This window comes from Carcharodon carcharias, chromosome 2 (genome assembly GCF_017639515.1).
Source record: "Carcharodon carcharias isolate sCarCar2 chromosome 2, sCarCar2.pri, whole genome shotgun sequence".
NCBI classification, from domain to species: domain Eukaryota; kingdom Metazoa; phylum Chordata; class Chondrichthyes; order Lamniformes; family Lamnidae; genus Carcharodon; species Carcharodon carcharias.
The window spans coordinates 36,049,769-36,066,844 of NC_054468.1; the positions used below are offsets into that span (position 1 = coordinate 36,049,769).

At 42.5% G+C, this 17,076-nt stretch overlaps 1 protein-coding gene across 10 annotated transcripts in view; it reads left to right on the forward strand.

Moving 5' to 3' along the window:
• Positions 1-17,076, forward strand: part of LOC121290199 (DISP complex protein LRCH3-like) — a 184,491-nt gene that overhangs the window by 89,659 nt on the left and 77,756 nt on the right. For all 10 annotated transcript variants that reach the window (XM_041210506.1, XM_041210471.1, XM_041210480.1 and 7 more), the window contains exon 4: positions 16,671-16,776. In XM_041210506.1, coding sequence (XP_041066440.1) covers positions 16,671-16,776 — 106 coding nt within the window. The remainder of the gene's footprint in view (positions 1-16,670; positions 16,777-17,076) is intronic.

A 17,076-nucleotide genomic window follows, 5' to 3' on the forward strand; every position in this document is an offset into this window, starting at 1 on the left:
TTGTGGTATTGTCACTGGACTAGTATTTCAGAAACCCAAAGACTTGGGTTTGAATCCCACAAAAGTAGATGTTGGAATTTGAATTAAATAAAAATCTGGTATTAAAAGTCTGATAACGATCATGAAATCATTGCCGATTGTCCTAAAAACCTATCTGGTTCACTAAGCTCAGCCAGCCTTGCATACTGGGCTGCTTGATCCAAAGTAAGGTCACTTTTAGTCTGCAGAAACGTGGAGAGTTTTTCGTTTCGGACACCCACAACTATGCGATCATGGATTAGCTTGTCGTTCAGCACCCTGTATCCACAATTTCCTTCACCAAGGAAATCTGTTGTCCTTACCTGGTCTGGCCTACATGTGACTCCACACCCACAGTAATGTGGTTGACTCTGAACGGGGGATGGGCAATAAATGCTGGCCCTCTTATTGCAGAGAAAGCAGAAGTTTAAACACACAAAGTGTGGGCCGTTTACATGACCACCTCTCAGTGATTCAAACATGGTCAAGACTAGGTATTCCCCTTTGTAACTTAATCAGTTCATGTCTGGAAATCCTCTCTCTAAGCCAGTGTCCCATTAAGTGATTGAATTTAGTGTATTCCCATTGTTGCTTGATGAATTCATGTCTGGGAACCCCCGGTTGAATATCCTGGGTGATTGCCTTGATGCCTTGCTATTGGGGACAGGATATGTGGCTCATTCATATTCTCCTGAGGCCATAGTCTTTGATGGGCCTTTGCAGATGTGGTGTCCCCATCTTAGTGGGTTCCACTGTGGAGAGTGCGATGATGCAAATTGGGTAGCCATCTTTGTTGTGAGCTCACATCGCACTTGTCTGTGTTTTTAAAACATCTTTGATCTTAAAAGTTGGGTTTGGTTTTCCAGCTGATAGACTAAAAAATCATTATTTGAAATAAAACATGTTTTCATCTTAGCGGACTTCAGGTGTGTCCTTGATTTTTGTGACTGTGATCCTGATTAGGTTGAGACCCTTGATGAAAAGTAAAGATGTGAGGGTGTCGGGTGAAAGCAAGTTTTAGTTGTGATGATCACTGCACTTAATCTGCTGAGAAATTAGGAAAAGACACTTAACACAGCACGGTGAAGCTTCCTGCACCAGCGGGACTGTACGCAGACCTCGTCTTGATGCATTTAGAAAAGAATGGGAGGAAAAAGGGTGTTTATTGTATATAATTGTTTTCAAGACTTTGTTGATTGAAAATTCATTGTTTAAGATTTTTATTTTAAGTGGATAATCTTTATTTTCAAAACTGCATCGCAGCAGAAAGCAGTTTTGATGAGTCCTTTGGGCACAGGACAGAGGGATGGTGGTGTTTCAATTATGAGAGCTCCAAAAAGCTTAAAGAAAAATCATCAATTTATTGTACAAATTGCATTGAAGTCAGATATGGTGTCAATATACCCAGTGATTCTGCAGTTATAATTCACTCTTTGCATTCTTTAAGTAAATATTCCGCACTTCATCACTTGAGTTGTGTAAACACTCATTTACAGGGGATGGTAGCCTAGTGGTAATGTTACTGAGCTAGTATTCCAGACGCCCAACTCATGCTCAGGAGACAGAAGTTCAAATCCCAACATGGCAGCTGGGGAACTTAAATTCAATTAATTAGGAAACATCTGCAATAAAAACCTAGTCTCAGTAATAAAGATCACAATGCCACCAGATTGTGTTAAAACCCCATCTGGTTCACTAATAACCTTCCTAATGAAGGAAACCTGCCACTCCTACTTGGTCTGGTCTGCATGTGACTCCAGACCCACAACAATATGGTTGACTCTTAACTGCCTTCTGAAATGGTCTTGGAAGCCACTCAGTTGTATCTAACTGAAAAGTTGAATGAGAATAAAACTGGATGGCCTGCCCAGCATCAGACTAGATACCAGAAACAACAAAAGCACACACTGCCCAGTCAACCTGCCAAGTCCTCCTCACTGACCCCTGGGAACTTGTGCCAAAATTGGGACAGCTGTCCCACAAAGGAGCCTAGCAACCATCTGATTCACTGATTCCTCCATTACCATCCAGATTCCTCCATTGCCATCCCTTGATCTGTCCTGCCTGTGGGACCCACCAGAGTTGGCAGTATAGTGATATACAGTCAGGAGGAAATGGCCCTAGGAGTCTTCAACATTGACTCTGGGCTCCATGAAGTCTCATGGCATCAAATCAAACATGGACAAGGAAACTTCTTGCTGACCACCACCTCCCTTAGCTGATGAATTAACACTTCTCGCTGAACACCGCTTGGAAGAAACACTGAAGATAGCAAGGGAATTGAATGTGCTCTGCATGGGGGAGTTCAAACTAGCATGAGTGATGGCTGAACCCTAAGGACGTATCTGCAGACTGAGCTGGCAGCCTGTAATGAGAAGACCAAGAAGAGGGAAAAACCCATTTGACCTTGTCCTCACCAATCTATTTGTTGCAGGTGCATCTATCTATTACAGTATTGGTAGATGTGACCGCCACACAGTCCTTGCAGAGACAAAGTCCTGCTTTTACACTACGTATCCGTGAGGTGGGCAGCAGCAGAATTGTACTTCAACCTCAATCTGCAACCTCATCACCTGGCATATCTCTCACTCTACCATTACCATCAAGCCAGGGGACCAACCCTGGTTCAGTGAGGATTGAAGGAGCTAGGAGCAGCACCAGGCATAGCTAAAAACAAGATACCAACCTGATGAAGCTACAGTACACAACTACATGCGTACTAAATAGCAAAATCAGCATATTATAGACAAAGCTAAGCAATGCTACAACCAATGGATCAGGTCAAAGCCCTATAGTCCTGTTACACCCAGTGAATGGTGATGGACAGTAAATCAACTAACTGGAGGAGGAAACCCCACAAACACCCCCATCCTCAATGATGGAAGAGCCCAACAGATCAGTGCAAAAGACAAGGCTGAAACATTTGCAACCATCTTCAGCCAGAAGTGCCAAGTGGACAATCTATCTCAGCCTCCTACTGTGATTCCCAGCATCACAGATGCCAGTCTTCAGCCAATAATCTCAGACAGTGATTTCATGTTTCAGTCATAATATAAGAGGTCGTACAAAGGAATTCCGAATGGTTTTAACACATGTTTGTGAAAGTAGACATGCTTTGAAAATTATGACACTTCCAAAACAGAAACCCATGACTTGAATTTTAATATGAAGTCTTTCCTAAAATATTTAGTAATGAATCCCTTTACAAATTTATTTTGGATTCCCATTGATAGCTGAGACAAAAAGACCCATTTCTTTAATAAAGAAATCATTGTAAGATGTGTCCTTTTGAGCAAGATCCATCATGAGGCAGGGTTTGATCTGAATTTATATAATGCTTCATTGTGAATGCTAACCTGCTGTTTGGTGTTTTTAGGCATGAAGGCTGTGTTAATACAATGGATACAATTCAGCATTTCAGTTGTGTCAGTTATTGGAAGTCTGTTTCAGTATTTCAGCCAGATTATCTAAATTCTAAGTCATGAAATAAAGTGCATTCAACCCAAAGCCTGTTTTAGATAATTGCTTAGTGTCCAAACTTTTTGTCCTTCTGGGTCATGTAGCTATGTACATGGCGCCTCACTGGTCAAATAGAGTGCTTTGCAATCTTCCAGGCCCACAAAATTTAAAGATAAATTAGCCTTATAGGAAATGTAACTGCAAATAAAACTGAGTTGCCTAGGCTTTCCAATACTTTATTGTCAGGACATAGTGAACAGTAAGGAGATTAACAGGCTTCAGGAGGGCATAGACTCATAAAATGGACAGATACAGGGCAGATGAAATTTAAAACAAAAACAGAATTAACTGGAAAAACTCAGCAGGTCTGGCAGCATCGGCGGAGAAGAAAAGAGTTGACGTTTCGAGTCCTCATGACCCTTCGACAGAACTTGAAGTTCTGTCTAAGGGTCATGAGGACTCGAAACGTCAACTCTTTTCTTCTCCGCCGATGCTGCCAGACCTGCTGAGTTTTTCCAGGTAATTCTGTTTTTTGTTTTTGTTTTGGATTTCCAGCATCCGCAGTTTTTTTGTTTTTATCAGATGAAATTTAACATTGTCTTAAATCTGAACAAAGCAAATTGGTTAGTTATCAGAGGTCAAGTTGGCTAAATTAGATTGAGAAGCTAGAAGAAAAAGTAACATTGCAGATAAACAATGGCAAGCAGTTAAAAAATTAATTAATTCATAACGAATATTGTTATGATCCTTGGCCAGACTCCAAGATTGTTGGTAAGATCTGGTTAAGGACCAATAACATTTTTAAAGTAGATAAAGATTGAAACTTAAGACACTTGCTCATGGAAGAAAGCCACAAAATTCTATGGGTTTTGAACAAACAAAAATAAACTTTACTATATAAGGTCAGAAAGATTAAACAATTTACATTATCTATCCTTTACTCTAACATTCAGTGTGAATATGAGGCAGATAGGAATTAACAGGCAAACTGTGGTCGAACATACCATGATGTATTGTAAATGTCAAATGCGACCAAAACAGAGTCCACGGATTTCTGAACAACCCACCCAGATGTCGGTGAACACTGAGTCAACCAATCTCACTGAAATTCTCTATCACAAGGGTTCCCAGACCTTACCTTCGAAGATCTCGCCTTGGAATTCTTTACAAACGTCACTCCCAACTCGGATGGCTTCAATGACGGCCCACCTCACCGGGCTTCACTCTCGCCTCCTGAGATTCCTTTCCCTCGGATTCCCAATTCTACACTCAAGCACTAAATTACAGGCACAACTTCAGAACTTTGCCACACTGAGCTACTGCTCTGAATGGGTACCTTTGCCCCAACAGCCTGCGTAGAGTCACCAACCTTTCGGCTGCTGCCTTGGATCTTCAGGGCTTCTCCTGAGCCCTCTTCGATTACTGGAGATTCTCTCAAGCCCGCTTCACTTAGTCTGCTATCCACATCCCTTTCTCTAATTGGAGCCTCTTTCTCTGCTCCTCTCTTTTTTTTCCTTTAACTTAACTGGGACCAGTCTCTGTCCCTTACCTGAGACTTCCTTTTGGGACGTCTCCCTGTGCTCCTCCCCTTTTTGGGAGATCTCCCTGCCCTCTGCCTGAGACACTTGCTGGCTGTGGCATTCTGCACACAGTCATCTGACCTGGGTTTTCGCTCTTGTTTTCTTTTGTGCGCAGGCATGCTGGGCCCACAACGTGAAAATGTAGAATTGCGCATGTGTAGCCTGCTTCTGGTCTACACAGACCGTCTGAGGTCCGTCAGGAGTTGAAGTTCCCAACCTTCGCGCCCTTAGAGTAAGGTAAGTTGGATTTCATAACAGTAAACATTCCCTTAGAGGATAAAAGCCCCACAAGAAAAATGGTCTAACCGTGGCTTGAATAGAAGTTAAATATTGTATTGAAATAAGGGAAAGACTTATATGTTGCCAAGAAGAACAGTGAACCTAAAGATTGGAAAGATTTTTAGAATTAGCACAGAATGACCAAATAATTGGTAAAGAAAGAACAATTAGAATATGAGAGTGACCTAGCAAGAGACATAAAAACATTTTAAAAGCTTCCATTGGTAAATGAAAAGGCAGAGATTAGCAAAAGTAAACATGGGTCACTTAGAAGCAGAGACAGGAAACATTATAATGGGAAATAAGGAAATAGTAGAGCAATTAAGTGCATATTTTATATCTGTTGTCATGATAAAAGAACGCAGCAAGACATTCCAGAAATAGTGGGGAACCCAGGGCCTGGTGAGAATGAAGAGCTTAAAGAAATTATTGGCACAGAAATAGTACTGGGGAAATTAATGGGACTGAAAGCTGATAAATCTCCTGGATCTTATGGCCTACAACCTAGGGTTTTAAAAATGGTGGTTACCGAGTGTTACGATCTTTGGCCAGATCCTGGGACGTGGGGAGAGATCCAGTTAGGGATCAATGGCGTTTTGTTTGAGATTCAAGATACCTGCTTTTGGAATAAAGCCACAAGATTCCACGAGTTTTGCAAACAGAAACAAGCTTCACTATACAAGTTCAGAAAGATAAAACAATTTGCAATTGGTGTCTTATACTCTAATATTTAGGCTAATTATGAGGTACATGTGAATTCACAGATGAACTGTGGTTGAACACACCACGCTACAGAGTAAATGACAGATGGAACCATGACAGAGTCCATGGATTCCTCAAGAACCCACCCAGACATCCGTAAACACCAAGTCAAACAATCTTTTTGAAGCTCTGTCTTACTCCAAATCAGACAGCTTTAACAACGGCCCACCTCACAGGGTTTCAACCTCTCCTTCAGAGATTCCTTCTCCCTGGATTCCTGAGTACACTAAACACTAGTCTACAAGCGTACTTTCAGATCTATGGCCATGCCAAGCAGAACACCATTGTTGCAAAGGGGTACCTTTGCCCCGATGGCCTTCTTTACTTAAAGTCTGCTCCCTGCACCTCTTTCTTTAACTTAACTGGGACCTGTTTCTGCCCCTTTTGTCTTTGTGACATTTGTTGGAGGGCACACTATCTGAAGAAGAGATGTTCACCTGCTCTTGAACTGTTCGTGTGACCTATCAAAACACTCCCCAAAGGCTCCACCTTGTTACTAGGCAGGAACCAATGTAACAAGCATTGCAACATCCTGTACCTTAAATGTTACAGTCTCCACAGTTAATTTAGCACCCAGAGACATACAGATCAATGGATTTCATGTCAAGAGATAGTGGATGCATTGGTTTTGATCTTCCAAAGTTTCCTGGATTCTTCAAAGGATTGTGTGGCTTGAAATGTAGGAAATGTAACCCCACTACTCATGAAAGGAGGGAGTGAAAACAGGAAACCTTGGGCCCAGTTAGCCTAACATCAGGGAATATGCTAGAATATATTATTATTTATGAAAAGAGGAATCATGCTTTACAAACCCGTTTAAGTTGTTCGAGGCTGTAGCTTCAGGGTAGATAAAGGGGAACCTATTGTCCCTACTTTTTCTACAAAACTGGATCGCTTCACACTTCTCCACATTATATTCCATCTGTCACCTTGCCCATTCACCTAACCTGTCTATATCCCTTTGCAGCCTTTTGTATCTTCCTCTTAACTTACTTTTCCACCTAACTTTGCATCATCAGGAAACTTGGATATATTACACTTGGCCCCCTCGACTCAGTCATGTAAATAGATGTTGTGGTGTATTTGGATTTTCAAAAAACATTTGATGAAGTGCCACACAAGAGGTTATTGCACAAAATTAGCACATGGAATTGCAAATACATTAGCCTGAATTAAGGATTGGTTAATGTTCAGGAAATGGAGTGCAGGAATAAACGAGTCATTTTCAGACTCTCAGGCTGTAACTAGTAGGGTTACTGAAAGGATTAGTGCCTGGGCCTCCATCATTTACAATCCATTCTAATGACTGAGTCGAGGGGGCCGGGTGTAATATATCCAAGTTTGCTGATGATGCAATGTTAGATGGGAAAGTAAGTTAAAAGGAAGATACAAAAGGCTGCAAAGGGATACAGACATGTTAGGTGAATGGGCAAGAAGGTGACAGATGGAATATAATGTGGAGAAGTGTGAAACTATCCAGTTTTGTAGAAAAAGTAGGAACAATATTATTTAAATAATGAAGAGATGAGGAAATACTCAAAGGGACTTGGATGCCTTCGTGAACGCATCACAGAATGTTAAGATACAGGTAGAGCAAGTGATCAGGAAAGCAAATGGTATATTAGCCTTCATTAAAAAGGGTTTCAGTATGCGAGTAAGTGTTACTGAAATTATACAGGGAAAGGACCTTGATGAGACCACACCTGGAGTACTGTGTACAATTTTGGTCTCCTTACCTAAGGAAGGATATAATTGCTCTAGAGGGAGCCCAATGAAGGTTCATAGTTTGATTCCATCGGCTAAGAAGATTGTCCAATAAGGAGTCAGCGGCTCAGAATAAGAGGTCAACTGTTTAGGACTGAGATGAGAAATTTCTTCACTCATGATTGTGAACACTGGAATTCAGTAGCCCTCAAGGTTCTGGCTGCTCAATCATTGAGTATATTCAAAACTGAGATCAATAAATATTTGCATACCCAGGGAATCGAGGGATATGAGGATAGTACAGGAAGGAGAAAGTTGAGAAGATCAATGAATTCATCTTATTGAATGGCAGAGCAGACTTGAAGCCGAATTGCTTATCCCAGCTCCTTTTATATTCTCAACGTCGGGAAATGTGAATTGATTCATTTTGGTTAAAAAACAAAATGAAGATTGGCAATATAAATTAAATGGTACAATTCTGAAGCGGGTACAGAAACAGAAGACCTGCAAGTGTACCTCATGTTTGTAAAGAAAAAGTTGAAAAGTCTGTTATAAAGCCAAGAATCCTGTATGCCTTTTTAACTATTGGCCTGAAGAGCAAAAGCAAGTAAGTTATGCTAAACCTTTAAAATACTGGTAGGACCAAGCTGGAGTCTTGTGGACAATTCTGAGACCACCCTTTAAGAAGGATGCAAGGCCTGAGAGAAGAAGGTACTAAGTGGATTTACTAGAACGGCACCAGTGATGAAGGACTTCAGTTACAGAGAAACTAGAAATAATACAAAGTAGGTTAAGTGGAGACTTGTGATAAAAGCTGATTTGGTAGAACTTTCATAAGGGAATTGGATAAGTATTTGAAATAGAAACATTTGCAGTGGAAGGAGTGGAACTACTTGGATAGAGCTCTTTCAAAGAGCTGACACAGACACAGTTGGCCAAATGGCTACCTCCTGTTCTATACCATTCTATGACTACATGTGGAGCAACCAAACTTCTAACAATGGCTCTCTCAAAGCTTACCTTGTCCATGAGACCCACCTCCTGGTCCTTTGATCCTTTTCCCACTAAACTGCTGATTATCCAACTTCCTCTTTGAGCCAAATTTTAACTAATATTTTAAATAATTCTTCTCAAGGTGTTATTTCTCCTTTAAATCTGACATTATTTCCCTCGCCTCAAAAAAACTAACCCTTGACCTCTCCATCCTTGCAATCTTCTGTCTCATCTCCAACCCCTCCTTTCTTCTCAAGCCCTTGAACATGTTGTCACCTCCCAAATCCATTTCCATCTTTCCCACAAGTCTATGTTTGAATTGCTCCAATCAGGTTTCCACCCCTGCCATAGTACTGAAACAGCTCTTATCAAAGTCACAAATGACATCCTATGTGTCCGTGACAAAAGTAACCTTTCCTTCCTCGCCCTTCTCAACCTGTCTGCAATCTTTGACATGGTTGACCACACCATCTTCCTCCAGTGCCTCCAGCTGGGTGGTTCCATTCATATCTATCTAATCAACGCCTTGCAATGACTTCTCTTCCTACTCCCACATTGTTATCTCTGGTGACCCCTAAAGATCTTTTCTTGGCCTCCTCCCTCCTGTTTCTCATCTACCTGCTGCCCCTTCACATCATTCGAAGGCATAGCATGAGTATTCACACGTACGCTGACATACATCTCTGCTTCACAACCACCTCTCTTGACTTCTCCACTGTTGTTAAATTGTCAGACTGCCTATCTGACACCAAATATTGAATTAGCAGAAATTACCTCCAGATAAATATTGGAAACACTGAAGCTATTCTTTTAAGTTCCCACGCCAAACTCCATTCCCTAGCTACCAACTCATCCATCTCCCTGGCCACACTGAGTTTCTAAGTCAGTCTGTTCGCAATCTTCGTGTCACATTTGATCCCAAAATGAGCTTCCGACCTCAATTTGCACCATTGCTAAGACCACCTATTCCCACCTATTTTGAGTTGCCCCTGTCTCAGCTCATCTGCTGCTGAAACCCTCATCCATGCCTTTGTTTCCTGTTGACTCGACTATTCCAACCCATTCCTGGCTGGTCTCCCTCATTCCACTCTCCGTAAACTTAAAGCTTTCCCTGTCAAAACACTTTGTAATAAAATTGTCCAAATTTCTCTACACCGATTTAACTTTGTAGCAATTTTCTCAAATGAGACAAAATACATTCAACTCCTTCCTCATTGAATTTAGGCAGTAAGAGTATGTCCTTTGCCAAATGTAAACCACGAGTTAAAGTTGACTCATTGTCAAGCCTACTTGCTGCTCCCTGTTTGCTTAATCAAAGCCTTTCTCTATCCAGTTCAAATTTTTTTGGGTTCCCTTTAACTTTGCAATTCTCTGTCTTATCCTTTTTCTTCCCTTTGGAATTCTAATTCAGGTTTTGGCATCTTTCTTTTTCTTCTCTTTCAAGTTCAAGTTTTTTTTCATTTCTCTTTTCTTCTTGAACTCAAATTTTTGCTTTTTTCTATCTCTATCCAATTCAAGTTGTTTCATTTGTAAGTGAATTCTAGCCAAGTTAACTGGAGTGCTATCTAGATTAGTCTTTTCTTTGTCAAGGTTCAGACACATTGAGCCAATATTTCAATTTCTGCCTTGTAACAAATTGGGAGCTCTTGCGGGATTTTAAATCCACCGGCTGAGACAAGTACAATGGGATTGGCCAGAGTTTAAATGAACAAGATTTCACAGTGACTTTTGATGCATGCATTGAAAAGTTAACAAGACTAAGTCTATTGCAGAAGTGTTCCTTAAAAGTGAGGATTGTCTTTGAGTGCCTTTTTAGCACCCAATTTTTAATTTATTTTCAACTTCTCTGCTATTGCCTTCAAATTAGCCTTTGTTAATTGTTGCAAGAGTCCCCAATTTGTTATGATCCTCTTAGAGACCGATAACTTTTAAAAAGAAATTTGAACTTCCAGTGAATGGTTGGGACGATCACACGACGAGGTTTCAAGTTTCAAGACTTTTATTGTAACATAAAATTAAAAGCAACATTGACTAAACACTATTTCAGTCGGCACCTTAAACCCTAAACTTCAGAAAAGATCCCTTTTAACATATAAAACAACCAAAAATCTCTCGACAGTGTAATGGGATCTGTAATTTCAAAGCTTGTGTTTTTTGAAAAGGGAAAGTGAGAAAGGAAACTCACCCGAAACTGAAATTGGAACCAAAACTTCTGGGTAGACTGAAACTGGTTGAAACCATATAAAAAGGACACAGAGCCATTAGAGCTCAGATGATGATGATGATCCCAGTGGTCCAGTACTGGCAGGCTGAAGAAGACAAGGGTTAGATCCAGAAACTGTGAATATGCAAATATATAGTAGCTGCAACTATTTCTGTTGATTGAAGCTAACACTGGTGAATCTATGCCATCCAGATCATTGTAAGTAGATTTGAGGTGGCCATTTTTGGTGAACATTGTGCCTGTGGAACTCAGGTTGGTTGAGCGCTGCTAATCAGGCTAAATCCTAGAAGAAGAGGAGCTGAAATTCTTCATGAGGAAGGCAAAGTTTTGAAAGACTATGTGACTGAAATTGACATATATGCTGAGAGGACTGCCAAGCCAATTTGTAAGATTTGTCTTAAATCTACCATTTAATGTGTAATTTGTAGTTGATAATCAGTCACAATTTGCCTGTTAATTCATGTTTTCCTTGCATTGATTTTGGTTTTTAGAGTATTGGTGGTTACCCAAGATAGTAAATTTAGTGATAAAAACAAAAAACAAAAAACTGCGGATGCTGGAAATCCAAAACAAAAACAGAATTACCTGGAAAAACTCAGCAGGTCTGGCAGCATCGGCGGAGAAGAAAAGAGTTGACGTTTTGAGTCCTCATGATCCTTCGACAGAACTAGGCGAATCCCAGGAAGGGGTGAAATATAAGCTGGTTTAAGGTGGTGGGGGGGGTGGTGTTGGGTGGGGGGAGAGAAGTGGAGGGGGGTGGTGTGGTTGTAGGCAAAAGCAGTGATAGAAGCAGATCATCAAAAGATGTCACATACAGCAGAACAAAAGAACACATAGGTGTCGAAGTTGGTGATATTATCTAAACAAATGTGCTAATTAAGAATGGATGGTAGGGCACTCAAGGTGTAACTCTAGTGGGGGTGGGGGGAGCATAAAAGATTTAAAAATATTTTAAAATAATGGAAGTAGGTGGGAAAAAGAAAAATCTGTATAATTTATTGGAAAAAAAACAAAAGGAAGGGGGAAGAAACAGAAAGGGGGTAGGGATGGAGGGGGGAGGTCAAGACCTAAAGTTGTTGAATTCAATATTCAGTCCAGAAGGCTGTAAAGTGCCGAGTCAGAAGATGAGGTGTTGTTCCTCCAGTTTGCGTTGGGCTTCACTGGAACAATGCAGCAAGCCAAGGACAGACATGTGGGCAAGAGAGCAGGGTGGAGTGTTAAAATGGCAAGCGACAGGGAGGTTTGGGTCATTCTTGCGGACAGACCGCAGGTGTTCTGCAAAGCGGTCGCCCAGTTTACGTTTGGTCTCTCCAATGTAGAGGAGACCACATTGGGAGCAACAAATGCAGTAGACTAAATTGGAGGAAATGCAAGTGAAATGTTGCTTCACTTGAAAGGAGTGTTTGGGCCCTTGGACGGTGAGGAGCGTGGAAGTGAAGGGGCAGGTGTTACATCTTTTGCATGGGCGTGGGGTGGTGCCATAGGTGGAGGTTGGGGAGTAGGGGTTGATGGAGGAGTGGACCAGGGTGTCCCGGAGGGAACGATCCCCACGGAATGCCGACAGTGGGGGTGAAGGGAAGATGTGTTTGGTAGTGGCATCATGCTGGAGTTGGCAGAAATGGCGGAGGATGATCCTTTGAATGCGGAGGCTGGTGGGGTGATAAGTGAGGACAAGGGGGACCCTATCATGTTTCTGGGAGGGAGGAGAAGGCGTGAGGGCGGATGCGCGGGAGATGGGCCGGACACGGTTGAGGGCCCTGTCAATGACTGTGGGTGGAAAACCTCAGTTCAGGAAGAAGGAGGACATGTCAGAGGAACTGTTTTTGAAGGTAGCATCATCGGAACAGATGCGACGGAGGCGAAGGAACTGAGAGAATGGGATGGAGTCCTTACAGGAAGCGGGGTGTGAGGAGCTGTAGTCAAGGTAGCTGTGGGAGTCGGTAGGCTTGTAATGGATATTGGTGGACAGTCTATCACCAGAGATTGAGACAGCGAGGTCAAGGAAGGGAAGTGTCAGAGATGGACCACGTGAAAATGATGGAGGGGTGGAGATTGGAAGCAAAATTAATAAATTTTTCTAAGTCCTGATGAGAGCACGAAGCAGCACCGAAGTAATCATCGATGTACCGGAGAAAGAGTTGTGGAAGGGGGCCGGAGTAGGACTGGAACAAGGAATGTTCCACATACCCCATAAAGAGACAGGCATAGCTGGGGCCCATGCGGGTACCCATAGCCACACCTTTTATTTGGAGGAAGTGAGAGGAGTTGAAGGAGAAATTGTTCAGTGTGAGAACAAGTTCAGCCAGACGGAGGAGAGTAGTGGTGGATGGGGATTGTTCGGGCCTCTGTTCGAGGAAGAAGCTAAGGGCCCTCAGACCATCCTTGTGGGGGATGGAGGTGTAGAGGGATTGGACGTCCATGGTGAAGAGGAAGTGGTTGGGGCCAGGGAACTGGAAATTGTTGATGTGACGTAAGGTGTCAGAGGAATCACGGATGTAGGTGGGGAGGGACTGGACAAGGGGAGAGAGAAGGGAGTCAAGATAACGAGAAATGAGTTCTGTGGGGCAGGAGCAAGCTGAGACGATCGGTCTACCGGGGCAGTTCTGTTTGTGGATTTTGGGTAGGAGGTAGAAGCGGGCCGTCCGAGGTTGGGTGACTATCAGGTTGGAAGCTGTGGGAGGAAGATCCCCAGAGGAGATGAGGTCAGTGACAGTCCTGGAAACAATGGCTTGATGTTCAGTGGTGGAGTCATGGTCCAGGGAGAGGTAGAAGGAAGTGTCTGTGAGTTGACGCTCAGCCTCCGCGAGGTAGAGAACAGTGCGCCAGACAACAACAGCACCACCCTTGTCAGCGGGTTTGATGACAATGTCAGGGTTGGACCTGAGAGAATGGAGTGCAGTAAGTTCAGCGAGAGAGAGATTAGAATGGGTGAGAGGAGCAGAGAAATTGAGACGACTAATGTTGCGCCGACAGTTCTCAATGAAAAGATCAGGAGAAGGTAAGAATCCAGAGGGAGGGGTCCAGGTGGAGGGAGAATATTGGAGGTGGGTGAAAGGATCCATTGAACGGGGAGAGGACTCCTGCCCAAAGAAGTGAGCCAGGAGACGAAGACGGCGGAAGAAGAGTTCAGCATCCTGCTGAGCCAGAAATTCATTAAGGTGAGGGCGTAGGGGTATGAAACTAAGTCCTTTGTTGAGCACTGAACGTTCAGCATTGGAGAGGGGAAGGTCAGGGGGTATAGTGAATACACGGCTGGGGCTGGGATTGGAAGATGGGGTGGGGACGGAGGGGCAGGCAGGGGTGGAGGGTCCTAGATGGGTGTTGGTGTCGATGAGTTGTTTGAGCTTGCGTTCCTTAGCATTTGAGAGAAAGAGAAAAAGTTTCTTGTTGAGGCATCGGATGAGACGAAGAATAAAATGAAACTGGGGGCATGCGCAGCTTTGAAAAAGGGTACGGCGGTGCTGTTGGAGGGAGAGGTCGAGTGCGTTCGTATGGCGGCGCAAGGCGCTGAGTGTGAATCTCAGGATGCGACGGGAACAGCAGTCCGAGAAACGTTTTATGTCCCGGAAATACCTGTAATCCTGGGTGGGTTCGAAACATGAGAGGTGGAATTTCAGTTGAAATCCACGTGGGGTAATTCGGAGGCGGAGACAGTCACTGAGAAAGGAGATATGGCTGTGAAAGCGGGTTTTAGTAAACACCTTGTTGAGCACCAGGAGAGAAATGGAAAGCAATGAAGGTGAACAAGGCAAAAGAGAGATACGGAAATCTTGTCGCAGAGATGAACAGAACTTCAAGGAGGTAGGCATTTCTTGAAGAGCAGTGGCAGTCAATTAAACACAGAGATAAAAACAAAAAACAAAAAACTGCGGATGCTGGAAATCCAAAACAAAAACAGAATTACCTGGAAAAACTCAGCAGGTCTGGCAGCATCGGCGGAGAAGGAAAGAGTTAACGTTTCGAGTCTTCATGACCTTTCGACAGAACTAGGTGAATCCCAAGAAGGGGTGAAATATAAGCTGGTTTAAGGTGGTGGGGGGGTGGTATTGGGTGGGGGGAGAGAAGTGGAGGGGGGTGGTGTGGTTGTAGGCAAAAGCAGTGATAGAAGCAGATCATCAAAAGATGTCACATACAGCAGAACAAAAGAACAAATAGGTGTCGAAGTTGGTGATATTATCTAAACAAATGTGCTAATTAAGAATGGATGGTAGGGCACTCAAGGTATAGCTCTAGTGGGGGTGGGGGGAGCATAAAAGATTTAAAAATATTTTAAAATAATGGAAATAGGTGGGAAAAAGAAAAATCTATATAATTTATTGGAAAAAAAACAAAAGGAAGGGGGAAGAAACAGAAAGAGGGTAGGGATGGAGGGGGGAGGTCAAGACCTAAAGTTGTTGAATTCAATATTCAGTCCGGAAGGCTGTAAAGTGCCTAGTAAAGTGTATAGTAAATTTAGTGTTTGCTTTGTTTGATTCTTGTATAATAAAAATTATTTTGTTTAAACTGTGGAATCTCGTGGCTTCATTCTTTCAGTAAAGAACTGGGATATGGGGTTTCTTATTTCTTAAAAAAAATGTTATTGGTCTCAACCAAGTTCATGAAAATGGTTATACTTTACTCTGTTCCTTAAGTAGACACTTCATTCTCCAGGAACCAGTCCAAAGTAATTCTTTGCTCCTTTTTCCTTTTCCAGCCAGATAACTTCTAATCTCCGAACTGACTTTCATGGTGTGGGTTACCCTGGAGATCCCTCCCTCTGGCCAAAGCTAGGCGAACCTTCCAGCTTTGTTAATAACCTCATGCCCTTGGTTTCTTCAATGCGCGCATGAGCTCCCTCCCACATTATGTGTGTTGAACAATAGAGACTTTCTGTCTCTATCTCTCTGCTCTCTCTCTCTCCTCTCTTTCTCTCTCTCCTCTTTTTCTCTTTCTCCTCTTTTTCTCTCTCTCTCTCTCCCCTTTTTTTCTCTCTCCTCTCTTCCCCACACTCCAATAAACCAAACCTACACTGGCATCCTATGGATTCTTCCCCTCTCAAACGTCACTGGACTAGTAACCTGGAGACCCATGCTAATACTTGGGAAGCAGATTCAAATCCCACCGTGGTAGCTAGTGGAATCTAAATTTGTTAATAATTCTGAAATTTAAAACTAGTCTAAGTAACGGTGACCATGAAGCTATCATTGATTGTGTAGGGAAGGAAATCTGCTGTCCTTTTATTGAAACTAAATAGAGTTTAAAGAATAATCATTTACAAAACCTGACATTCTTAACACCTCCCCACAACTTGGAGATTAACTGTCTATCCATGCTGTGATTATTGTTTACAGGTGTAAATATTTTGCACCTTCTTCCCAGTAAAACACTGTGGGGCCGCCTTTAACACAAACCCACCAAGACTTTTGTCAGCAGAGTTCAGAAAAGGTTACACGACCCCCTTCATTCCTCCAGTTTACTGTAAACTAAAGGCACCGTCCCAAACCAACACAGTCTTATAAAACCTTGAATTTGTAACAACAGTGAAATAGAATTCAGGGTCCAACGTGATGGTGTCCTTGCTGAGAATATAGGAGTTGATTTTATGACAGCTCTGATAATCAGTAAAACTAGATTGATTTGACTGTTTTCTTTGTTATTTTTAAATTCTGCAGGATGTCAGCTGTAATGAGATACAGGCATTACCACCACAGATTGGAAACCTGGAGATTTTAAGGGACCTGAACTTAAGGAGAAATCACTTAGTAACGCTACCAGAAGGTTAGTCTTCTTGCACTTCTCAGCAAGACATGTGCCTTTTTTTGTTTCCCGTTAATAGAAAACACAGAAAACATTTTCATATTTGCATGCCAAATTGACTTAAAGCGTTATTTTGATTCATAGAGTCACAGAATTGTTACAGTGAAAAAGGAGGCCATTTCACTCATTGTGTCTGCACCAGCTCTCAGAATGAGCAGTTTACTTAGTGCCACCTGTCTTCTCCCCCTAACCCTGTGCATCCTTCCTTTTCAGACAGCAGCTTAACTCCCTTTTGAATGCCTTGATTGAACCTACCCTCCA